A 20524-nucleotide genomic window follows, 5' to 3' on the forward strand; every position below is an offset into this window, starting at 1 on the left:
ATTTATTTACTTAGGTTGCCTTAAAATGTATTTTTTCTAACTTGAATTAATATCGGTTAACGGTTTTCTTTGAATGTAATTTGATAATTATAATCTGAGTAAGTTTTAATACAGTTACCAAACTGTAGGTTTTGTGTAAAACTTTATACCATCAATTGAGGAATTATTATTTAAATACACAAAACCCCAAATTAAAATAATTTATTTATCTATGGTAAAATATTTTTTAATATCAGATACAAGTGGCAACTAATTAGCACATAATTGATATTAAGTAAAATATTAATTTGAAACTAAAATTATTGTTTTTATCATTTCTATTATTTATTTATTTTTATGCTGATATTAAACATTATTTTAAATCTTTACCAGGGAGACTAATATTCTATAATGTTGAACCAAAACTTAAATAAATAGGCCACTTAAAAAAAGACATATAACTTTATTCCGATGCTACATGAATTAACAGTCGAGGAAATTAGCAGCCATGAGCAGTTCGAGAGCGATTTCTGGAGCGATGGGGAATTCCGGAATCTCTGTTGAGGAGTTTGTGTAGCGAACCTTGTATGTAAAGTACATGCACACCTTTTGTAAGACGTGCGACCTGGACACAGAAAATATGTTTTAAACCATTTTATAAAAATACTACGTATTTATTTATTGTAAAAACTATATATATTTCTTGTGATGCTGCATTAATTTGTGAAATCATCCATGAAAAAAAAAATTAGAAAAAATAGAACGAGTTTATTTACATTTTGTCCCTTATGCATGAAATTAAATTAATACTCTGTACTCACGGTATCTCTCTGAAGTTGACTTCATTGGCCTCATTTTCAGCGAACTGGCCGGGTCCACTAAGCATGGCCTTAATAGTACCAGATGTGAGAGCATGCTCCCGTTTCACAATGAACTCGTGTCCATCTGATGACACTAGCTTTACATACATAGCATCTGGTCCTTCGCAACCTCCATACACTTTCTCCTCTGTGCCTGTTGACATATAAAACTCAGAAGTCAATCATAGAGCGTTATTTATATTTAATGACTAATGTTAAAGCTTACATTTAATTAGCAGACAAACTTGGGACTCCACTGAAATTAACCAAATAGCCTGTTAACAATTAAATAATACTCGGCCAATCTGAAGAGAGATTAGCCAACTGCACAGGACGTATTATAGTGCCCAAGTGTGTGCGTAAACACAGGTGCACTCTCTATTCCCTAACTCTCATAATCCGATAGGACGGCTATCAGACATAACCGGAAAGAGTTCAGGCGCAGGACCAAAGACTTTACGTGCTTTCCGAGACACAGGAGTGTACATAGTTCCAACTTTTAGACTACTACTGGGAATTTTCTGACAGAAAAACCCAATAACTTTTTATTGGCCCGACCTAGGAATTGAACCCAGGCCTTATATCTAGCCACTAGACCAAACAAGGTTGACTGCCTCGTTGGTTGCCTAAATAATACTCAACTGGTGGGATACGGAGACCAGGAGTTTAATACTCTTGGAAACACTGTGAACATGAAACCTGGAAACATGTGCAGTATTGGATCATAATTAGCTGAAGGAAGTTACAAATCCTCCTCTTAATAGTAAATTGTCATGGTTGTACTGGCTCTGGTTGGATCCATCTGGCTCTGGGAGGATGACATATCATCGATTGGGTAAGAAATTATAATACTACTTGTGTATTACAGTTTAGGAATTAAAATTATATATCACTTATTAATTTTAGAATGAAAAGTATTTTTAATGTTGTTCAATTCATGATACAAAAAACCTAAATATCACACATTGTTCTGCACTTTTCTAATCAGAAAAACATTATTCCATACTTCATAAATATTTTATTTTTATACCTTAAATAAACAAATCTTAGTATATTTTTTTCATGTCTTTTTCGCTGCGATTGGAAAAGCCACTTCAATATAAAAAATATATATTGTGTATAAAGTATTTAACTATTTCATATGTAAGAATGAATGGGTGGGCCTCCTAGACTGTGAGAATACTTTAAAACATCTGACATTATATTGACTATATCATAAACACATAATACATTATTTCATAAGGCAGAACAATTATAAGAAGAATATTGACAGGCATAACATTATAAAGAGAAAACAAAATGGTATACCATGCAGTAAAAAAACCCACACCAAACAAAAACAGTATAAGTAATTGACAATTTTAAGATTACCGTTATTATAATAATAAAATTTTATTTAAATTAAACAAAATATTACCTGAACCAACAGCTGCACTAGACCTCTGCTCATCACCTACATTAGCGGCTGAAGGTGCCGCTGAAGGCAGGGCTGATCCAACATCAGACATACTTCTGAAATTAAAATACATTAACTACTTTGTTAGTATATTATAATTAGAAACTTTTATTTCTTACTAGTAGTCGACCATAACATACTGAACTGTTATTCTATGGCAAAACATCACAGGTGGCTAATACAATTAGGTAGCTAAAGGTTAAGCTTCTTAGGTAGCTAAAGCTTCCATAAAAAAAAATCTATGTTATTATTTTAAAAATGTTTATTAGAATTATTCATCTAACTTACATTATATGTTTTGTACCAATAATTTGAAAAAAATTAATTAAAATTTTAGATTGACTTGAGGACTTTCTATACAGAAAAAAAGTTCTAAAACAACATATCATGTTAACTGCTAGAGTTCACCTTTGCCCCCATATTGTTTATCTGGCCCCAAAACAAATATCATTATTTAAGAATCACATTATATTGATAAAATTGTAAACTAGTAATATGTCATTAGGCTTTGTTTGTTTTTTGATATCCATTAATTTCCTAATTCTTCTACAATTCAATAGCATTCTTAACTCAAAATAAACGAAAAATATAAATATTATACTTTTGCAATATCTTCATTTAAATAGATAAAAAAATAATAAAAGTGTAGACTACTCATTTTTGAATAGTCTAACGATTGATATGGATAAGTTGTCAGAGAATTTATTTTTAACATTTTTCTAAACATTGTAACTTGGAACCTTTTTTTTAAATACAAGACAAACTCACCCTTTATTTACTATATTTACTTCACTGAAAAATCGGTAACTAGTACTTAGTACAGTACTTTGGTGTTAAAAGAAAGGTAATTCTTAATTTGTTATAAATAAAACTTAATCATCTAATGATTCAGGTTATTAGATTTGACAATTTTATATATGACATAAAGGAATTATGTGTTGCTATTTGTTAGTTTGCTAATAATTGCTATAAATAACCCAAAGGTATAGTCAAATTGATTTTGTTATCATTAAATCAAATATTTGGATATAATTAAAACTTATTTCAAACAATAACTGAAAATGAATTAAGCAAGCAATTATATTATTATTTAAAAAAAGATAATATAACGAAGACATGAAAAATATAAAAATAATTATTATTAAATTAAAATAACATCATATAATTATTAAACTATTTTCTATAAGGATTAAGCTACTATTCAATTAACATAACAATATTTCTGGCAGTATATACTAAAAATAAATATAATGTAGATATAATAAAGAATGTTAACTTTTTATTTAAAAAAAATGGTATCACTAAACAAGGAGCCGTCGACGACGAATCGGCGGATTTTTTTTGACATGGCTTTTTGGCTTCATTTCATTATTTTGACATTTCGATGTCAACCGCTACGTATTTCTTTAAAAAAAGTCAAATTCACTTAATATTTCTTACCTTCTGCGCTATTTTCATTGTAATAGAATTGTGAAGAACTTAGTCCGAATCGAGTGCAATCGGGAATCAAGGATAAACTCCAGAAATTCCGCGAGAACCATGTGACACGAATACGAAAAAGGGCTTCCAGACCGTCAATGTGACAGAAATGTTTTCTGCCATCACGACGGACCAGCGTTACCGCGGAGCCGAAACTACATCGACGCGTGATAAACATAGGGAGATATAGGGCAAGAGCGTTAAAAATGTGCGCGAGATGGCCAGTCCGCCACCGAACCCAAGAGAAGGTGCGGAGAGCGGTTCCCAGTTCACGGAGGAGACGGGCGGCCAACGCACGGCCGCCCCGCAGAAGACATTCATAGCGCCGCCCGCCTCACAGCTGCCCACGAAGCTGGAGTACGTCGCTCGTAGCGGCACTGGCCGCAGCGTCAAGCACACCTTTCGCACCGTCAAGTTCGCTCGTAGAGTGCCCACACTGCCGCCCAAGAAGCCCGACAGTGCGGTGGGCGGCGCCGGTGGCTCAAGCGCGCCAAGCCAGGCCAGTGGCAGTGGCGCCGCGCCCGAGCGCCGCCCTCGCCGCGACCGCAGCAAGCGACACGTCTGCACCACCTGCGACAAACGATTCTCTAGCCCTGGTAAGCTCAGCCAACATGTTTTGTCCCATACTGGTGAGCTTCCCTTCTCATGTGAATTGTGTGATAAGCGTTTTAATTCTAAATTTAAACTAGTGCGCCACAGTCTCATACACAGTGAGGCAAGAGCCTTTGCTTGTACTGTTTGCGGCAAGACTTTTAATCGTAAAGATCATCTTACTAATCATGTAAGGGTGCATAATCCTGTTAAAAAACTTTTTAAATGCGAGCGGCCAGATTGTAGGAAATCTTATACATCTCTGCTTAGCTATCGTAAACATTCTGCATTACACTCTGCAGAAGAAGGTAACTTACAATGTAAAATATGTGATGAAGTGTTTAATACAAAACCAGATATAGTGAATCATCTCAAAGTTCATACAGGGAGTCGCACACCTAAGAGTGAGACTGATAAAAAGTTTACTTGTGATCATTGTGACAGAAGATTTTTTACAGCAAAAGATGTACGGAGACACCTTGTTGTTCACACAGGTAGACGTGATTTTTTATGTCCATACTGCCCTCAAAAATTTGGACGTAAAGATCACTTAGTTCGTCATGTTAAAAATGCCCATCCAGATGAATCATGGAAGTCAGCCGCTGTAGGTACTTCAAAGGACCCACTTCCTGAAACTTCTTCATTTGAGGAGACTTTTACTGATTTTCCAATAGAAAGTGCCGATTTTGATATTTGGAAATCTGTTACTCCTAAAGAGGAGATACAGGAGTGTCAGACAGAGGTGCCTGCATCTGATATAATTGTAGAAATACCGACAGACCTGGATATAAAAGTGGAGCCTTTAGATATAAAATTAGAGAATCCACCATCGCCCAGTGAAATTCTCGAATATCCAGTAGTATATATGGTCCCACCGCCTTATCCTCAGACGCCGTCCGACTTGCCATACCTGCCGACGCAGCCCATTTCCGACCCATTGGATGTGCACTTGCTCGGTCCTGGCAATGTTCGATCAATATTAATAGACCCAGGGGAGGGGCCATCGGGTTTGTCGAGTCAGATGTTAGGGTTGCTAGAGGAACGTGAACCTACATTCGCAAGTGAGGAAGGTCGCGTGCAGCAGCGGTTGCCGGCATTCACGCAGGCCTTCCAGACGGCTCAGAGTCCGAAGCCTCCTCCGCCCCCACCGCCGCCGCACTAGCCTCGCCCGCACCGTATTAGCTGCATTTAGCTTATATCAACACCGAACTACCTCATTAGGTAAGGATGGTCTAAGCTGTAGAATATCTGGAATTGTGCATTACTGATGTGGTTATCTTGTAACGACATTCTCTCGGACTTTTATAGTGCACGATCCAGATGGAATTTGCCAAATTGTGCATTTGTCTCAGGATACCAAAATGTTTCCGAATTCTACATGAATGTTATCTAGTCGTGTATGTACTTTCGGAATTGTAAATTGTTTATTTATAGCGCTTATGTATGAAGTTTATGGAGTATAAATGGGACCAACTCTGTAAGCAATAAGAAGGTTAACAGCGCGCGTAGTCCATGTCTTCTTAGTTCTGATTTAATGTTTTTTAGGACAGTGTAGTAAGTGAGCAGGATCTCTGTGAAGGTTTATGACTCTTGAAAGCAGTATGCTGTATGATATGTTTTAGAGAAGCGTGCTGCTTTTCGACGCGAAGCTAGTACTACAAAGAGCATATTCCTTGTTTTGGAAGTAGTCTTAAAAAATAATGGTTGGTTCAAATCAGATCTGTCAATTATAAATAACAATTATCAAACATACCATTGAGACTAATTAATTATATTGGAATCATTTTTGTTCTATTTTACAGTTTAGTTTCGAACAATTCTTCAAACAACATTCAATTAATTTACCTCAGAAACACCGTGTGTTTCCTTAGCATATAAGACAATTAATAATTGGATTTAAAGCAGAACGAAGTACACTGATATTAAATGACGATAGAAAAGAAATGTGCCAAAATTCCTAAATTCTGGACAAAAAACGATAAATAATAAAAAAAAAATCTTTTGCTCAAATGAACAAAAGAAATTTATTTTGATGTTTTAAATATAAAAATAAACTGGTATTATACGAAAAAAGAGAAACGTATAAAATAGTCTCAGCATATTTTTAGGAGTATGAGCCAAATTATGTAATTTGTAGTAAGTTTCACTTTGAGACTAGGTGAGTGTGTCAAGATGTCTGTAAAAAATGTTGTAGGAATTCAAACGACTTGGTACGATCGAAATGAAATGAAAGGGTTACTGGCTTTATTAGGTGCCTTACATTTATTCTATCTCCTTCAAGATTTTATGTAATTTTTTTATGTCGAAATAATTTTACGACAAGATATTTTCGGTATAATTTTATTACTTTTAAAAATAAAATTTAAGCAAAAATAACATCCGTGAGTAGTATAGATAAGTAATAAATACATTTTCACGAATATTTTGCTCTGCGATAACTGTTAAAAAATACCACGAATTTTAACAATTCGAAATGCTAAAATTACTTTTAAACAAAAATATATCTTCCGATTTTAAGTCATTTAAATTAATTGATTTGTTAATGATTCTGACATATTATTTCATAACACATATTTTTAAATCGTTACAATTAAAAAAAATCGCAGTGTGAAGTTTAATTGTATAATTATATAATTATTAATATTCTTTATCGATGTTGGGCGTCTAGTAACAGCAAGAAAAAAAACAAGAAGAATCCAATGTTGTACACGCTTCATATTATAGAATGTGTAAATATTTCTAATCTTTTAGGTTAATAGGACTGTAAAAAATTTAATCTACCTCAATTGAAACTTATTCTTACGTCTAGAAATTTAAATACTATATTAGGTTAGTGAGAAAAGAGAATGTTAGTTTTTTTTTCTTTTTGAGAAATACATGCAACCTAGGGCTGGTTTACACTTAACATAATTCTTGTTGTGTTAATGATTAATGTTAGTGTGTGCTGCAATATCGAAATCTTTATTATTAAAACATTTTAATTATGTATCATTTTGCTTGTTGTAATTAATTAGAATTTGTCTTTGATTATATTTTTAAATAAAGCCGAGTACATTACATCGATTCTAATCAGAGACATGTAGATTTAATATAACAAATGTAAAAAAATCAAAGAACAAAAAAAAAATTATTAATTTTCTTTCATTATGTAGGGTCATTCCAAACATATTTTGGTAAATGTTTATATTATTCTGTGTTCATATTATATTAAAAGCAAAAGATGTTCAGTGTTTTGAGGTGTATAATAAGTATAGAACAAAATACCAACTAGTAATATACTTAAATACATTACAATACAGCCTAATTTAGAATATCAATCGAAAATCATAGTATTATTGCAAATGTACATATACAAAGATAACAATTTAGATAGACAAGAAAAATTTACTAACTTTCCTCAAACAAGTGACAATAATAAAATGTTCGTTGTTGCATCCATTGAAAATTTTAAAGATTAATAATGATATCAATTAGTTTTGTCATCTACATCAGTCTTAAGCCACTAGTCATACAAAAGCAGCGTTTTTAACAAATAGGTAAAATAATTTCTCAAGTGATATTTACCCATTTGTAATTATTATTTTTTATAAATAATTAATATTTATAAAAAACTAGGTGCAGATCCATTCTAAGTACAAATAGTAATTATAGCACAGGATTTATATACTATGTTTAGTATTTATACAGATATATACAACGATATATGCAATATATTTTTGTATTTAATTAAAAAAAAAACTAGATTATAAATAATATACCTTAATTTTTTTACATATCAAAGACTTGTATGATCATTTGTTGTTGCCGATGTTCTTCAATATCAAATATTAGAGTACATAGAAATTGGCATTTATTTATTGAGCAGCAGTCAACAGACGATAAAATGTATATCTATTTTATTTTTGAAACACAAAGTGTTCAATTTATTTCTTTTTAAAAATATTTTTATGCATAATTTAATTGTTACTATTCTACTTTCCCAGTTTTTATTAAATCAGGTAATGAGTTTGACTCATTATATGTATTTATATATATATTTTTTTTAATTGGAAAATTGTTGTGTAATACCAAATAATTACATAATTCTATTTTGTGTTTAAAATTGTAAGAATTCGAATATTTTTTTTTTATTTATGTAAATGTAAGCTTAAGTTCGGTTAACTGCAACGAAAATACTACGAGTAAGAAAAAAAAATACAAAACATATTTTTTTCCTATAAAAACCTTTTTCGAATAATCATCACAAAATATACTTTTCAGTAGCGATTTTTGAATGTTAATAATTTCCTATAACTATGTGCATCATTGTTATGAGGTAGGTTTTTTACTCGTAGCAAAATGTGTCACTCATTCGTAGGAATACGTAATTTGGTACATATTGGACTAATTATGGTATATAACATAGGGGCCTTTAAAAAATCTAGTTGTTTGAATTATATCAAAAGAAAAAAAATATTTTTAGATATCTACGATGTATGTACAAAGTCTAAAAATCTATTTTGTTACGCTTTTTTTCGACTAAAGCATTTTTATTAAATGTTAAACTTACTAAGAATATATTTAAAAAAAAAATCATGGTACAGTTTCAAATCATATTCGATTTAAATATTTATAAATAAAAATAATTTTTATTATAAAGTTGAAATCGTTAAGCTTAACTTTACTTGTAAAATGAAAGTAGTTTGACATTAGTACTAACTAACACAAAGGGACATATGAACCGGAAGTTATCCTCGCAGGAACGCCTATTAAATAATTCTAAACATTGTACCTGTTTTATAATAACACAATGTAATATGGTCTTCATTGTAATAAATATTATGGACATCGTTTTGTTTTTTTTTTTACCTTCCACTAAATTAAACATTTGAAACATGAAATCAAATACTAAGAATGGGGCGATTTTTTAATTAAATGAATGAATTAAATGTATTTAGTTGAAATATATTTTTATTGCTGATCAATCCATTAACAAATAACACATAGACTTAGAACCAGGAATAACAAAAATAAATACCCAACCCATGGTTTAATGCATACGAAGAAATGCAGGTGTAGAATATACATTACAAATATGATTTTTTTACATGATGTGTAACATTCGATAGTTATTTAGACAGACATACATTCAATTGTAAATATTACAGATTAATCCGAACAATACGGAATTAGGTACCTAAGAGTCTAAATCTGAATTTGAACTAAAATTGTACTAAACACTAACCCCCCGGGAATGCGAGGCCGCAGGATAGGAGTATGTCTATAAAAAAATATTAAAACTTTTCCGCGTTAGTCGAAGTAGCAATGTTTTAGGTCGAATGGAACCTAATAAATGCACGTGTTAACACCAGTCACCGTTGTAGGAATGTTCAGAAGTGCCCGCGGCGCCCGTCGCCCTCTGCATCAGCCTGTGAACGAACTGGAAAGCTAGAAAGAATCATTTCACTGTCCGTCTTTTGATTTTTCTCACTTTCCCCGCTTTCGAGGGTTTATTTCTGAGCGATATACTATCTAAGTTTGGCAGTTCCGTATCCGTCGACCGGTCGGTCTTCCTCGTGAGCACGGGGTTGTCGTTGGCGTCGTGGTCCGAGCTGTCCACTCCGTTCTCCATCCTCACGGGGCTCACATCCATCTCCTCGTCCGAGTCGTAGTTTCCGTTCGGCTCATGCCGCTTGTACTGGAAATGCCGGTACGTAATCTCCTCGTCGGAATCTGCCTTTTTGTATCTGCGGTTGATATTCTGCAGGGACTGATTCTTCTGCAGCTCGCCCTGCACTGAGTCCCTGATGTTGACCTCGGAGGTGGATTTGTTGCAGTAGTCCTCCCGGTCGGACTCGGAGTAGTTCCGGGCGAGCGCCCGGGCGGCGGCGGGCGCGGGAGCGACGGCGGGGGGCGCGGACAGCCGCACCTCGGGCCCTCCGCCGTAGATGTCGGTGAAGAACCGCCACAGCTCCTCGCTGAGCTGTGCGTGGTCGGAGCCCGCTTTCAATACGAAAGTCACATTGCCGTCGATTTCCTGGAATACGAAACGTTTTTTGTGGACTAGTGTTGACATGTATAACATTTGTTTCAATAAGAATGGATAGAGAGGCACTAAATACGAGTTAATATATACTGCCAATGATAGAGATCTGAGATTGGTGGCAGCAAGATTAATATTAATGCACAAGTTACCACTTACCATGGTAATAATAATATACCATGGGGTCAATGTTAACATAAAAAAAATTAACTATGTTAATTATATATATATATATATATATATATATATATATATATATATATATATATGGTATATATTTTTATGGTATATATTTAACATGAAATATAACTAAAATGGTATGTTAAAGCCGAGATGGCCTCGTGGTAAGAAAGCGTGAATCTAACCAATGGTCGTGGGTTCAAACCCGGGCAAACACCACTGAATTTTTATGTGCTTAATTTGTGATTATAATTCATCTCGTGTTATACGGTGAAGGAAAACATCTTGAGGAAACCTGCATGTGTTTAATTTCACTGAAATTCTGCCACATGTGTATTCCACCAACCCGCATTAGAGTAGCGTGGAATAAACTCCATTCCTTCTCGTCAAAAAGGGAGAGGAGGCCTTAGCCCAGCAGTGGCATTCACAATAATAATATTTAGTTACCTGCTTAGTGACAATGGAAGTGTTGTCGACGGGTGGCGGTGGGTGGCGCGACTTGTTCCGCACAAAGGCCTGCCATTGGCGGAACCACTGCATGCTGATCGCGAATATTGCGCGAGGACGATCTTGTTCCTGTAAACGGTTATAAAATTTTAAAACATTTACTTATAAATAATGTTGTACCGGCAGGGGTAGGTACAATCAACGTTTCGTTCTTTGTATAGATACGTGCCATTTTAACGGCCAATAAATATGTAGCACGAGTAAGCTAGTGCGAGCTACTACCGGTTCGTTAATGGATTCCACCGAGAAAAACCGGCAAGAAACTCAGTAGGAATTTATATAAATTACTTACATTTAGTTCCTACACGAGATTCAGAAAACAATCCATGCACTTTTGTCAAATATATATTCATAAAGAATAATAGTCTTCACTATTAAGAAGAGCACAGATCCAAATAAGTAACAATTCGTCTTGCAGCCACGATGCGTCGTGACAATCGACGGTACTGGTAGCGGTCGGGCCGCGTCTTTTTTTTTTATAGAGTAGGAAGGCGGACGAGCATATGGGCCACCTGATTGTAAGTGGTCACCAACTCCCATAGACATTGGCATTGTAAGAAATGTTAACCATCGCTCACATCACCAATGCGCCACCAACCTTGGGAACTAAGATGTTATGTCCCTTGTGCCTGTAATTACACTGGCTCACTTACCCTTCAAACCGGAACACAACAATACCAAGTACTGCTGTTTTGCGGTAGAATATCTTATGAGTGGGCGGTACCTACCCAGACGAGCTCGCACAAAGCTCTACCACCAGTAAATTCCGAGTTCCGAACTCCTATGAGAAAATGTACATAAATATTGCACAACATATTTATAAATGAGTTCGTGCAATACGCGTGCACGCTGTACCTGGAACAGCGCGTGCAGGTCCGCGAAGGCGGCCAGCTCGCGCGCGCGGCGCGCCCGCAGGCGCTGGGCGGCGCGCGCGCACACGCTGCACTCGTGCGCGTGCGACACGGCCGGCCCGCCGCCGAACCTGCACGACACGACACGTTACACATTGTACGTCCCTCCCACATTGGACCTACCACTTGAACACTTTTAATTCTACATTTTATATCTTTATTTAAGTTTCTGCAAATTCTATTAAAATATCTATTGCTAATATTAGATTGCTATCGTAAAATATCAACCCCGCTAATGTGTTAAAGACAACGGATAAGTAAACTATATTTAGCAGTGTTTCAAGTAAAGTGAACAACAAAGGGGCGGTCAGGTGTGTACGCACGTGTCGCGCAGGAAGTCCCAGAGCGGCTGCGGCAGGCTGGCGGCCAGCGCGTGCAGGTGCGGCGCGCGCTCGGGCCGCACGCCGCCGTGCACGCACACGAAGTCGCTGTTGTCGATGGGGCCCGGCTCCGCCCACGTGTTGAACCTGGACATTCACGCCACGCTGTCTTTACCCATCCCATATAATCTTAGAATAGGATATTTAGAAATGCAGCGTCATTGGTCGTTTACTGTCGGAATCGCTACTTACGTTATGCTATCCAATTATTTACCTTTATATCAACATTAGCGTTTTAAGAGAGGTGAGAGCGATGCTAAGATTTGGTGCTTAAAAGAGTGATGTGAGTAAATTGGTAAAAAATATAGAGAGAAGTGATAAAATGAAGTACATGTCGACGCTAACGCCACAAAATTTGCTGCTATTGAGACCTTCTGGATAGAGAAAACTAATCACTTACTAATTATTTTCAGATGTCAAGATTTGAAGTAGTATAAGTTAGCTTATCTTATATTAAATTTGTATACTCACTTATTAATCCATTGTTTTGAAATGTAGAATTTGAGGTCGTTTGGTTCCGAGCTCGCCGTTTCTAATATCTCAGCTGCTTTCTGCCGTAGTATCGCCATTTGTGGATTCACTTTTCTGTGGAATATATATACATATATATTATAATAACAGTTTGGTTTAAATACCAGCTCAAATTGACTCAATTTATTATTCTTAAAAATGAATATATATTTTGTTCATTTTATGTCTTGTATGTTTAATCAAACAGTAAACGTGTTTGTCAACACACGTGCGTACGTAATCAACTACAGAAGAGCACGCGTGTACGTACTCACCTGTAGAACAGCACGTAGGCCTCGCAGGCGGCGAGGTGGTGCGGCGCGGGGTGCGCGACGGCGGCGTCGTCGAAGGCCACCCAGCGCCCGTCGGCCGCGCACGTGTGTGTGTGTGTGTGTGTGTGTGTGCCGTGCGCCGTGCTCACCTGTAGAACAGCACGTAGGCCTCGCAGGCGGCGAGGTGGTGCGGCGCGAGGGGCGCGACGGCGGCGTCGTCGAAGGCCACCCAGCGCCCGTCGGCCGCGCACGTGTGTGTGTGTGTGTGTGTGCCGTGCTCACCTGTAGAACAGCACGTAGGCCTCAAAGGCGGCGAGGTGGTGCGGCGCGAGGGGCGCGACGGCGGCGTCGTCGAAGGCCACCCAGCGCCCGTCGGCCGCGCACGTGTGTGTGTGTGTGTGTGTGTGTGTGTGCCGTGCTCACCTGTAGAACAGCACGTAGGCCTCAAAGGCGGCGAGGTGGTGCGGCGCGAGGGGCGCGACGGCGGCGTCGTCGAAGGCCACCCAGCGCCCGTCGGCCGCGCACGTGTGTGTGTGTGTGTGTGTGTGCCGTGCTCACCTGTAGAACAGCACGTAGGCCTCGCAGGCGGCGAGGTGGTGCGGCGCGAGGGGCGCGACGGCGGCGTCGTCGAAGGCCACCCAGCGCCCGTCGGCCGCGCACGTGTGTGTGTGTGTGTGTGTGTGTGCCGTGCGCCGTGCTCACCTGTAGAACAGCACGTAGGCCTCGCAGGCGGCGAGGTGGTGCGGCGCGAGGGGCGCGACGGCGGCGTCGTCGAAGGCCACCCAGCGCCCGTCGGCCGCGCACGTGTGTGTGTGTGTGTGTGTGTGCCGTGCTCACCTGTAGAACAGCACGTAGGCCTCGCAGGCGGCGAGGTGGTGCGGCGCGGGGTGCGCGACGGCGGCGTCGTCGAAGGCCACCCAGCGCCCGTCGGCCGCGCACGTGTGTGTGTGTGTGTGTGTGTGTGTGTGCCGTGCGCCGTGCTCACCTGTAGAACAGCACGTAGGCCTCGCAGGCGGCGAGGTGGTGCGGCGCGAGGGGCGCGACGGCAGCGTCGTCGAAGGCCACCCAGCGCCCGTCGGCCGCGCACGTGTGTGTGTGTGTGTGTGTGCCGTGCTCACCTGTAGAACAGCACGTAGGCCTCAAAGGCGGCGAGGTGGTGCGGCGCGAGGGGCGCGACGGCGGCGTCGTCGAAGGCCACCCAGCGCCCGTCGGCCGCGCACGTGTGTGTGTGTGTGTGTGTGTGTGTGTGTGCCGTGCTCACCTGTAGAACAGCACGTAGGCCTCGCAGGCGGCGAGGTGGTGCGGCGCGAGGGGCGCGACGGCGGCGTCGTCGAAGGCCACCCAGCGCCCGTCGGCCGCGCACGTGTGTGTGTGTGTGTGTGTGTGTGCCGTGCTCACCTGTAGAACAGCACGTAGGCCTCGCAGGCGGCGAGGTGGTGCGGCGCGAGGGGCGCGACGGCGGCGTCGTCGAAGGCCACCCAGCGCCCGTCGGCCGCGCACGTGTGTGTGTGTGTGTGTGTGTGCCGTGCTCACCTGTAGAACAGCACGTAGGCCTCGCAGGCGGCGAGGTGGTGCGGCGCGAGGGGCGCGACGGCGGCGTCGTCGAAGGCCACCCAGCGCCCGTCGGCCGCGCACGTGTGTGTGTGTGTGTGTGTGTGTGCCGTGCTCACCTGTAGAACAGCACGTAGGCCTCGCAGGCGGCGAGGTGGTGCGGCGCGAGGGGCGCGACGGCGGCGTCGTCGAAGGCCACCCAGCGCCCGTCGGCCGCGCACGTGTGTGTGTGTGTGTGTGTGTGTGTGTGTGTGCCGTGCTCACCTGTAGAACAGCACGTAGGCCTCGCAGGCGGCGAGGTGGTGCGGCGCGAGGGGCGCGACGGAGGCGTCGTCGAAGGCCACCCAGCGCCCGTCGGCCGCGCACGTGTGTGTGTGTGTGTGTGTGTGCCGTGCTCACCTGTAGAACAGCACGTAGGCCTCGCAGGCGGCGAGGTGGTGCGGCGCGAGGGGCGCGACGGCGGCGTCGTCGAAGGCCACCCAGCGCCCGTCGGCCGCGCACGTGTGTGTGTGTGTGTGTGTGTGCCGTGCTCACCTGTAGAACAGCACGTAGGCCTCGCAGGCGGCGAGGTGGTGCGGCGCGAGGGGCGCGACGGCGGCGTCGTCGAAGGCCACCCAGCGCCCGTCGGCCGCGCACGTGTGTGTGTGTGTGTGTGCCGTGCTCACCTGTAGAACAGCACGTAGGCCTCGCAGGCGGCGAGGTGGTGCGGCGCGAGGGGCGCAACGGCGGCGTCGTCGAAGGCCACCCAGCGCCCGTCGGCCGCGCACGTGTGTGTGTGTGTGTGTGTGTGCCGTGCGCCGTGCTCACCTGTAGAACAGCACGTAGGCCTCGCAGGCGGCGAGGTGGTGCGGCGCGAGGGGCGCGACGGCGGCGTCGTCGAAGGCCACCCAGCGCCCGTCGGCCGCGCACGTGTGTGTGTGTGTGTGTGTGTGCCGTGCTCACCTGTAGAACAGCACGTAGGCCTCGCAGGCGGCGAGGTGGTGCGGCGCGAGGGGCGCGACGGCGGCGTCGTCGAAGGCCACCCAGCGCCCGTCGGCCGCGCACGTGTGTGTGTGTGTGTGTGTGTGCCGTGCTCACCTGTAGAACAGCACGTAGGCCTCGCAGGCGGCGAGGTGGTGCGGCGCGAGGGGCGCGACGGCGGCGTCGTCGAAGGCCACCCAGCGCCCGTCGGCCGCGCACGTGTGTGTGTGTGTGTGTGCCGTGCTCACCTGTAGAACAGCACGTAGGCCTCGCAGGCGGCGAGGTGGTGCGGCGCGAGGGGCGCGACGGCGGCGTCGTCGAAGGCCACCCAGCGCCCGTCGGCCGCGCACGTGTGTGTGTGTGTGTGTGTGTGCCGTGCTCACCTGTAGAACAGCACGTAGGCCTCGCAGGCGGCGAGGTGGTGCGGCGCGAGGGGCGCGACGGCGGCGTCGTCGAAGGCCACCCAGCGCCCGTCGGCCGCGCACGTGTGTGTGTGTGTGTGTGTGTGCCGTGCTCACCTGTAGAACAGCACGTAGGCCTCGCAGGCGGCGAGGTGGTGCGGCGCGAGGGGCGCGACGGCGGCGTCGTCGAAGGCCACCCAGCGCCCGTCGGCCGCGCACGTGTGTGTGTGTGTGTGTGTGTGCCGTGCTCACCTGTAGAACAGCACGTAGGCCTCGCAGGCGGCGAGGTGGTGCGGCGCGAGGGGCGCGACGGCGGCGTCGTCGAAGGCCACCCAGCGCCCGTCGGCCGCGCACGTGTGTGTGTGTGTGTGTGTGTGCCGTGCTCACCTGTAGAACAGCACGTAGGCCTCGCAGGCGGCGAGGTGGTGCGGCGCGAGGGGCGCGACGGCGGCGTCGTCGAAGGCCACCCAGCGCCCGTCGGCCGCGCACGTGTGTGTGTGTGTGTGTGTGTGCCGTGCTCACCTGTAGAACAGCACGTAGGCCTCGCAGGCGGCGAGGTGGTGCGGCGCGAGGGGCGCGGCGGCGGCGTCGTCGAAGGCCACCCAGCGCCCGTCGGCCGCGCACGTGTGTGTGTGTGTGTGTGTGTGCCGTGCTCACCTGTAGAACAGCACGTAGGCCTCGCAGGCGGCGAGGTGGTGCGGCGCGGGGGGCGCGACGGCGGCGTCGTCGAAGGCCACCCAGCGCCCGTCGGCCGCGCACGTGTGTGTGTGTGTGTGTGTGTGCCGTGCTCACCTGTAGAACAGCACGTAGGCCTCGCAGGCGGCGAGGTGGTGCGGCGCGAGGGGCGCGACGGCGGCGTCGTCGAAGGCCACCCAGCGCCCGTCGGCCGCGCACGTGTGTGTGTGTGTGTGTGTGCCGTGCTCACCTGTAGAACAGCACGTAGGCCTCAAAGGCGGCGAGGTGGTGCGGCGCGAGGGGCGCGACGGCGGCGTCGTCGAAGGCCACCCAGCGCCCGTCGGCCGCGCACGTGTGTGTGTGTGTGTGTGCCGTGCGCCGTGCTCACCTGTAGGGTGAAACAGCACGTAGGCCTCGCAGGCGGCGAGGTGGTGCGGCGCGAGGGGCGCGACGGCGGCGTCGTCGAAGGCCACCCAGCGCCCGTCGGCCGCGCACGTGTGTGTGTGTGTGTGTGCCGTGCGCCGTGCTCACCTGTAGAACAGCACGTAGGCCTCGCAGGCGGCGAGGTGGTGCGGCGCGAGGGGCGCGACGGCGGCGTCGTCGAAGGCCACCCAGCGCCCGTCGGCCGCGCACGTGTGTGTGTGTGTGTGCCGTGCTCACCTGTAGAACAGCACGTAGGCCTCGCAGGCGGCGAGGTGGTGCGGCGCGAGGGGCGCGACGGCGGCGTCGTCGAAGGCCACCCAGCGCCCGTCGGCCGCGCACGTGTGTGTGTGTGTGTGTGTGTGTGCCGTGCTCACCTGTAGAACAGCACGTAGGCCTCGCAGGCGGCGAGGTGGTGCGGCGCGAGGGGCGCGACGGCGGCGTCGTCGAAGGCCACCCAGCGCCCGGCGGCCGCGCGCGTGTGTGTGTGTGTGTGTGTGTGCCGTGCTCACCTGTAGAACAGCACGTAGGCCTCGCAGGCGGCGAGGTGGTGCGGCGCGAGGGGCGCGACGGCGGCGTCGTCGAAGGCCACCCAGCGCCCGTCGGCCGCGCACGTGTGTGTGTGTGTGTGTGTGTGTGCCGTGCTCACCTGTAGAACAGCACGTAGGCCTCGCAGGCGGCGAGGTGGTGCGGCGCGAGGGGCGCGACGGCGGCGTCGTCGAAGGCCACCCAGCGCCCGTCGGCCGCGCACGTGTGTGTGTGTGTGTGTGTGTGCCGTGCTCACCTGTAGAACAGCACGTAGGCCTCGCAGGCGGCGAGGTGGTGCGGCGCGAGGGGCGCGACGGAGGCGTCGTCGAAGGCCACCCAGCGCCCGTCGGCCGCGCACGTGTGTGTGTGTGTGTGTGTGTGCCGTGCTCACCTGTAGAACAGCACGTAGGCCTCGCAGGCGGCGAGGTGGTGCGGCGCGAGGGGCGCGCCGGCGGCGTCGTCGAAGGCCACCCAGCGCCCGTCGGCCGCGCACGTGTGTGTGTGTGTGTGTGTGTGTGCCGTGCTCACCTGTAGAACAGCACGTAGGCCTCGCAGGCGGCGAGGTGGTGCGGCGCGAGGGGCGCGACGGCGGCGTCGTCGAAGGCCACCCAGCGCCCGTCGGCCGCGCACGTGTGTGTGTGTGTGTGTGCCGTGCTCACCTGTAGAACAGCACGTAGGCCTCGCAGGCGGCGAGGTGGTGCGGCGCGAGGGGCGCAACGGCGGCGTCGTCGAAGGCCACCCAGCGCCCGTCGGCCGCGCACGTGTGTGTGTGTGTGTGTGTGTGCCGTGCGCCGTGCTCACCTGTAGAACAGCACGTAGGCCTCGCAGGCGGCGAGGTGGTGCGGCGCGAGGGGCGCGACGGCGGCGTCGTCGAAGGCCACCCAGCGCCCGTCGGCCGCGCACGTGTGTGTGTGTGTGTGTGTGTGTGCCGTGCTCACCTGTAGAACAGCACGTAGGCCTCGCAGGCGGCGAGGTGGTGCGGCGCGAGGGGCGCGACGGCGGCGTCGTCGAAGGCCACCCAGCGCCCGTCGGCCGCGCACGTGTGTGTGTGTGTGTGTGTGTGCCGTGCTCACCTGTAGAACAGCACGTAGGCCTCGCAGGCGGCGAGGTGGTGCGGCGCGAGGGGCGCGACGGCGGCGTCGTCGAAGGCCACCCAGCGCCCGTCGGCCGCGCACGTGTGTGTGTGTGTGTGTGCCGTGCTCACCTGTAGAACAGCACGTAGGCCTCGCAGGCGGCGAGGTGGTGCGGCGCGAGGGGCGCGACGGCGGCGTCGTCGAAGGCCACCCAGCGCCCGTCGGCCGCGCACGTGTGTGTGTGTGTGTGTGTGTGCCGTGCTCACCTGTAGAACAGCACGTAGGCCTCGCAGGCGGCGAGGTGGTGCGGCGCGAGGGGCGCGACGGCGGCGTCGTCGAAGGCCACCCAGCGCCCGTCGGCCGCGCACGTGTGTGTGTGTGTGTGTGTGTGCCGTGCTCACCTGTAGAACAGCACGTAGGCCTCGCAGGCGGCGAGGTGGTGCGGCGCGAGGGGCGCGACGGCGGCGTCGTCGAAGGCCACCCAGCGCCCGTCGGCCGCGCACGTGTGTGTGTGTGTGTGTGTGTGCCGTGCTCACCTGTAGAACAGCACGTAGGCCTCGCAGGCGGCGAGGTGGTGCGGCGCGAGGGGCGCGACGGCGGCGTCGTCGAAGGCCACCCAGCGCCCGTCGGCCGCGCACGTGTGTGTGTGTGTGTGTGTGTGCCGTGCTCACCTGTAGAACAGCACGTAGGCCTCGCAGGCGGCGAGGTGGTGCGGCGCGAGGGGCGCGACGGCGGCGTCGTCGAAGGCCACCCAGCGCCCGTCGGCCGCGCACGTGTGTGTGTGTGTGTGTGTGTGCCGTGCTCACCTGTAGAACAGCACGTAGGCCTCGCAGGCGGCGAGGTGGTGCGGCGCGAGGGGCGCGACGGCGGCGTCGTCGAAGGCCACCCAGCGCCCGTCGGCCGCGCACGTGTGTGTGTGTGTGTGTGTGTGCCGTGCTCACCTGTAGAACAGCACGTAGGCCTCGCAGGCGGCGAGGTGGTGCGGCGCGAGGGGCGCGACGGCGGCGTCGTCGAAGGCCACCCAGCGCCCGTCGGCCGCGCACGTGTGTGTGTGTGTGTGTGTGTGCCGTGCTCACCTGTAGAACAGCACGTAGGCCTCGCAGGCGGCGAGGTGGTGCGGCGCGAGGGGCGCGACGGCGGCGTCGTCGAAGGCCACCCAGCGCCCGTCGGCCGCGCACGTGTGTGTGTGTGTGTGTGTGTGCCGTGCTCACCTGTAGAACAGCACGTAGGCCTCGCAGGCGGCGAGGTGGTGCGGCGCGAGGGGCGCGACGGCGGCGTCGTCGAAGGCCACCCAGCGCCCGTCGGCCGCGCGCGCCGCGCACGTGTAGTGCCCGCCGCCCGCCGTGCCCGCGTGGCAGATGACGGCGCACAGCGAGTAGCGGCTCACCTTCGAGGTGCACTCTGCGGACACACTGTGTGCTCGATACGTAGCTGATTGCTCAGGCCAACGTTTCCCAAACTTTGCAAAAGTCCGTTTGTAGCTTTTTTTTTAAATAATACTATTATTGGCAATATATATATATATATATATATATATATTGCCAATACATGGATATATATATATATATATATATCCATGTATATAATATAGTGTAATAACAATTCATTTCTACCCCTCCCAATAACGTGCTAAATAAATTTTTATAATGACCATATTCGGTCCAGTTACGTTTTTCTCAATATAAGAGCTAACCTTTATAATAGAAATATACTGCCAACTACCTGACAATAATTACTTCACCCTTCCTATGTGCAAACTACAAATCATC

The 20524-nt window shown here is 47.6% G+C and overlaps 3 protein-coding genes across 4 annotated transcripts in view; 1 reads left to right on the forward strand and 2 right to left on the reverse strand.

Annotated features, from left to right (window-relative positions):
* Window positions 1-422: 422 nt before the first annotated feature.
* LOC126777276 (elongin-C) lies at window positions 423-3225 on the reverse strand. 2 transcript variants are annotated; one of them, XM_050500285.1, is made up of 4 exons: window positions 3064-3225; window positions 2263-2351; window positions 801-993; window positions 423-604 (listed from the first exon to the last, which is right to left on the reverse strand). In XM_050500285.1, exons 2-4 carry the CDS (start codon window positions 2345-2347, stop codon window positions 463-465), a joined length of 420 nt encoding a protein of 139 aa, XP_050356242.1. In that variant the 5' UTR covers window positions 2348-2351; window positions 3064-3225; the 3' UTR covers window positions 423-462. The 2 variants fall into 2 exon arrangements, with proteins under 2 accessions (XP_050356242.1, XP_050356241.1); XM_050500284.1 differs by having other exon boundaries at window positions 2257-2351.
* A 419-nt stretch (window positions 3226-3644) lies between these two features.
* LOC126777195 (zinc finger protein PLAG1-like) lies at window positions 3645-8129 on the forward strand. Its single transcript, XM_050500164.1, has one exon. It carries the CDS (start codon window positions 3992-3994, stop codon window positions 5525-5527), a length of 1536 nt encoding a protein of 511 aa, XP_050356121.1. The 5' UTR covers window positions 3645-3991; the 3' UTR covers window positions 5528-8129.
* A 166-nt stretch (window positions 8130-8295) lies between these two features.
* Window positions 8296-20524, reverse strand: part of LOC126777157 (ubiquitin carboxyl-terminal hydrolase 20) — a 30102-nt gene continuing 17873 nt past the window's right edge. The window contains exons 16-21 of the mRNA XM_050500090.1: window positions 19967-20156; window positions 12837-12950; window positions 12309-12452; window positions 11930-12056; window positions 11015-11143; window positions 8296-10381 (exon numbers count right to left, since the gene is read on the reverse strand). Of these exons, the coding sequence (XP_050356047.1) occupies window positions 9803-10381; window positions 11015-11143; window positions 11930-12056; window positions 12309-12452; window positions 12837-12950; window positions 19967-20156 (1283 nt within the window). The 3' untranslated portion in view covers window positions 8296-9802. The remainder of the gene's footprint in view (window positions 10382-11014; window positions 11144-11929; window positions 12057-12308; window positions 12453-12836; window positions 12951-19966; window positions 20157-20524) is intronic.

This window comes from Nymphalis io, chromosome 22 (genome assembly GCF_905147045.1).
Source record: "Nymphalis io chromosome 22, ilAglIoxx1.1, whole genome shotgun sequence".
NCBI classification, from domain to species: domain Eukaryota; kingdom Metazoa; phylum Arthropoda; class Insecta; order Lepidoptera; family Nymphalidae; genus Nymphalis; species Nymphalis io.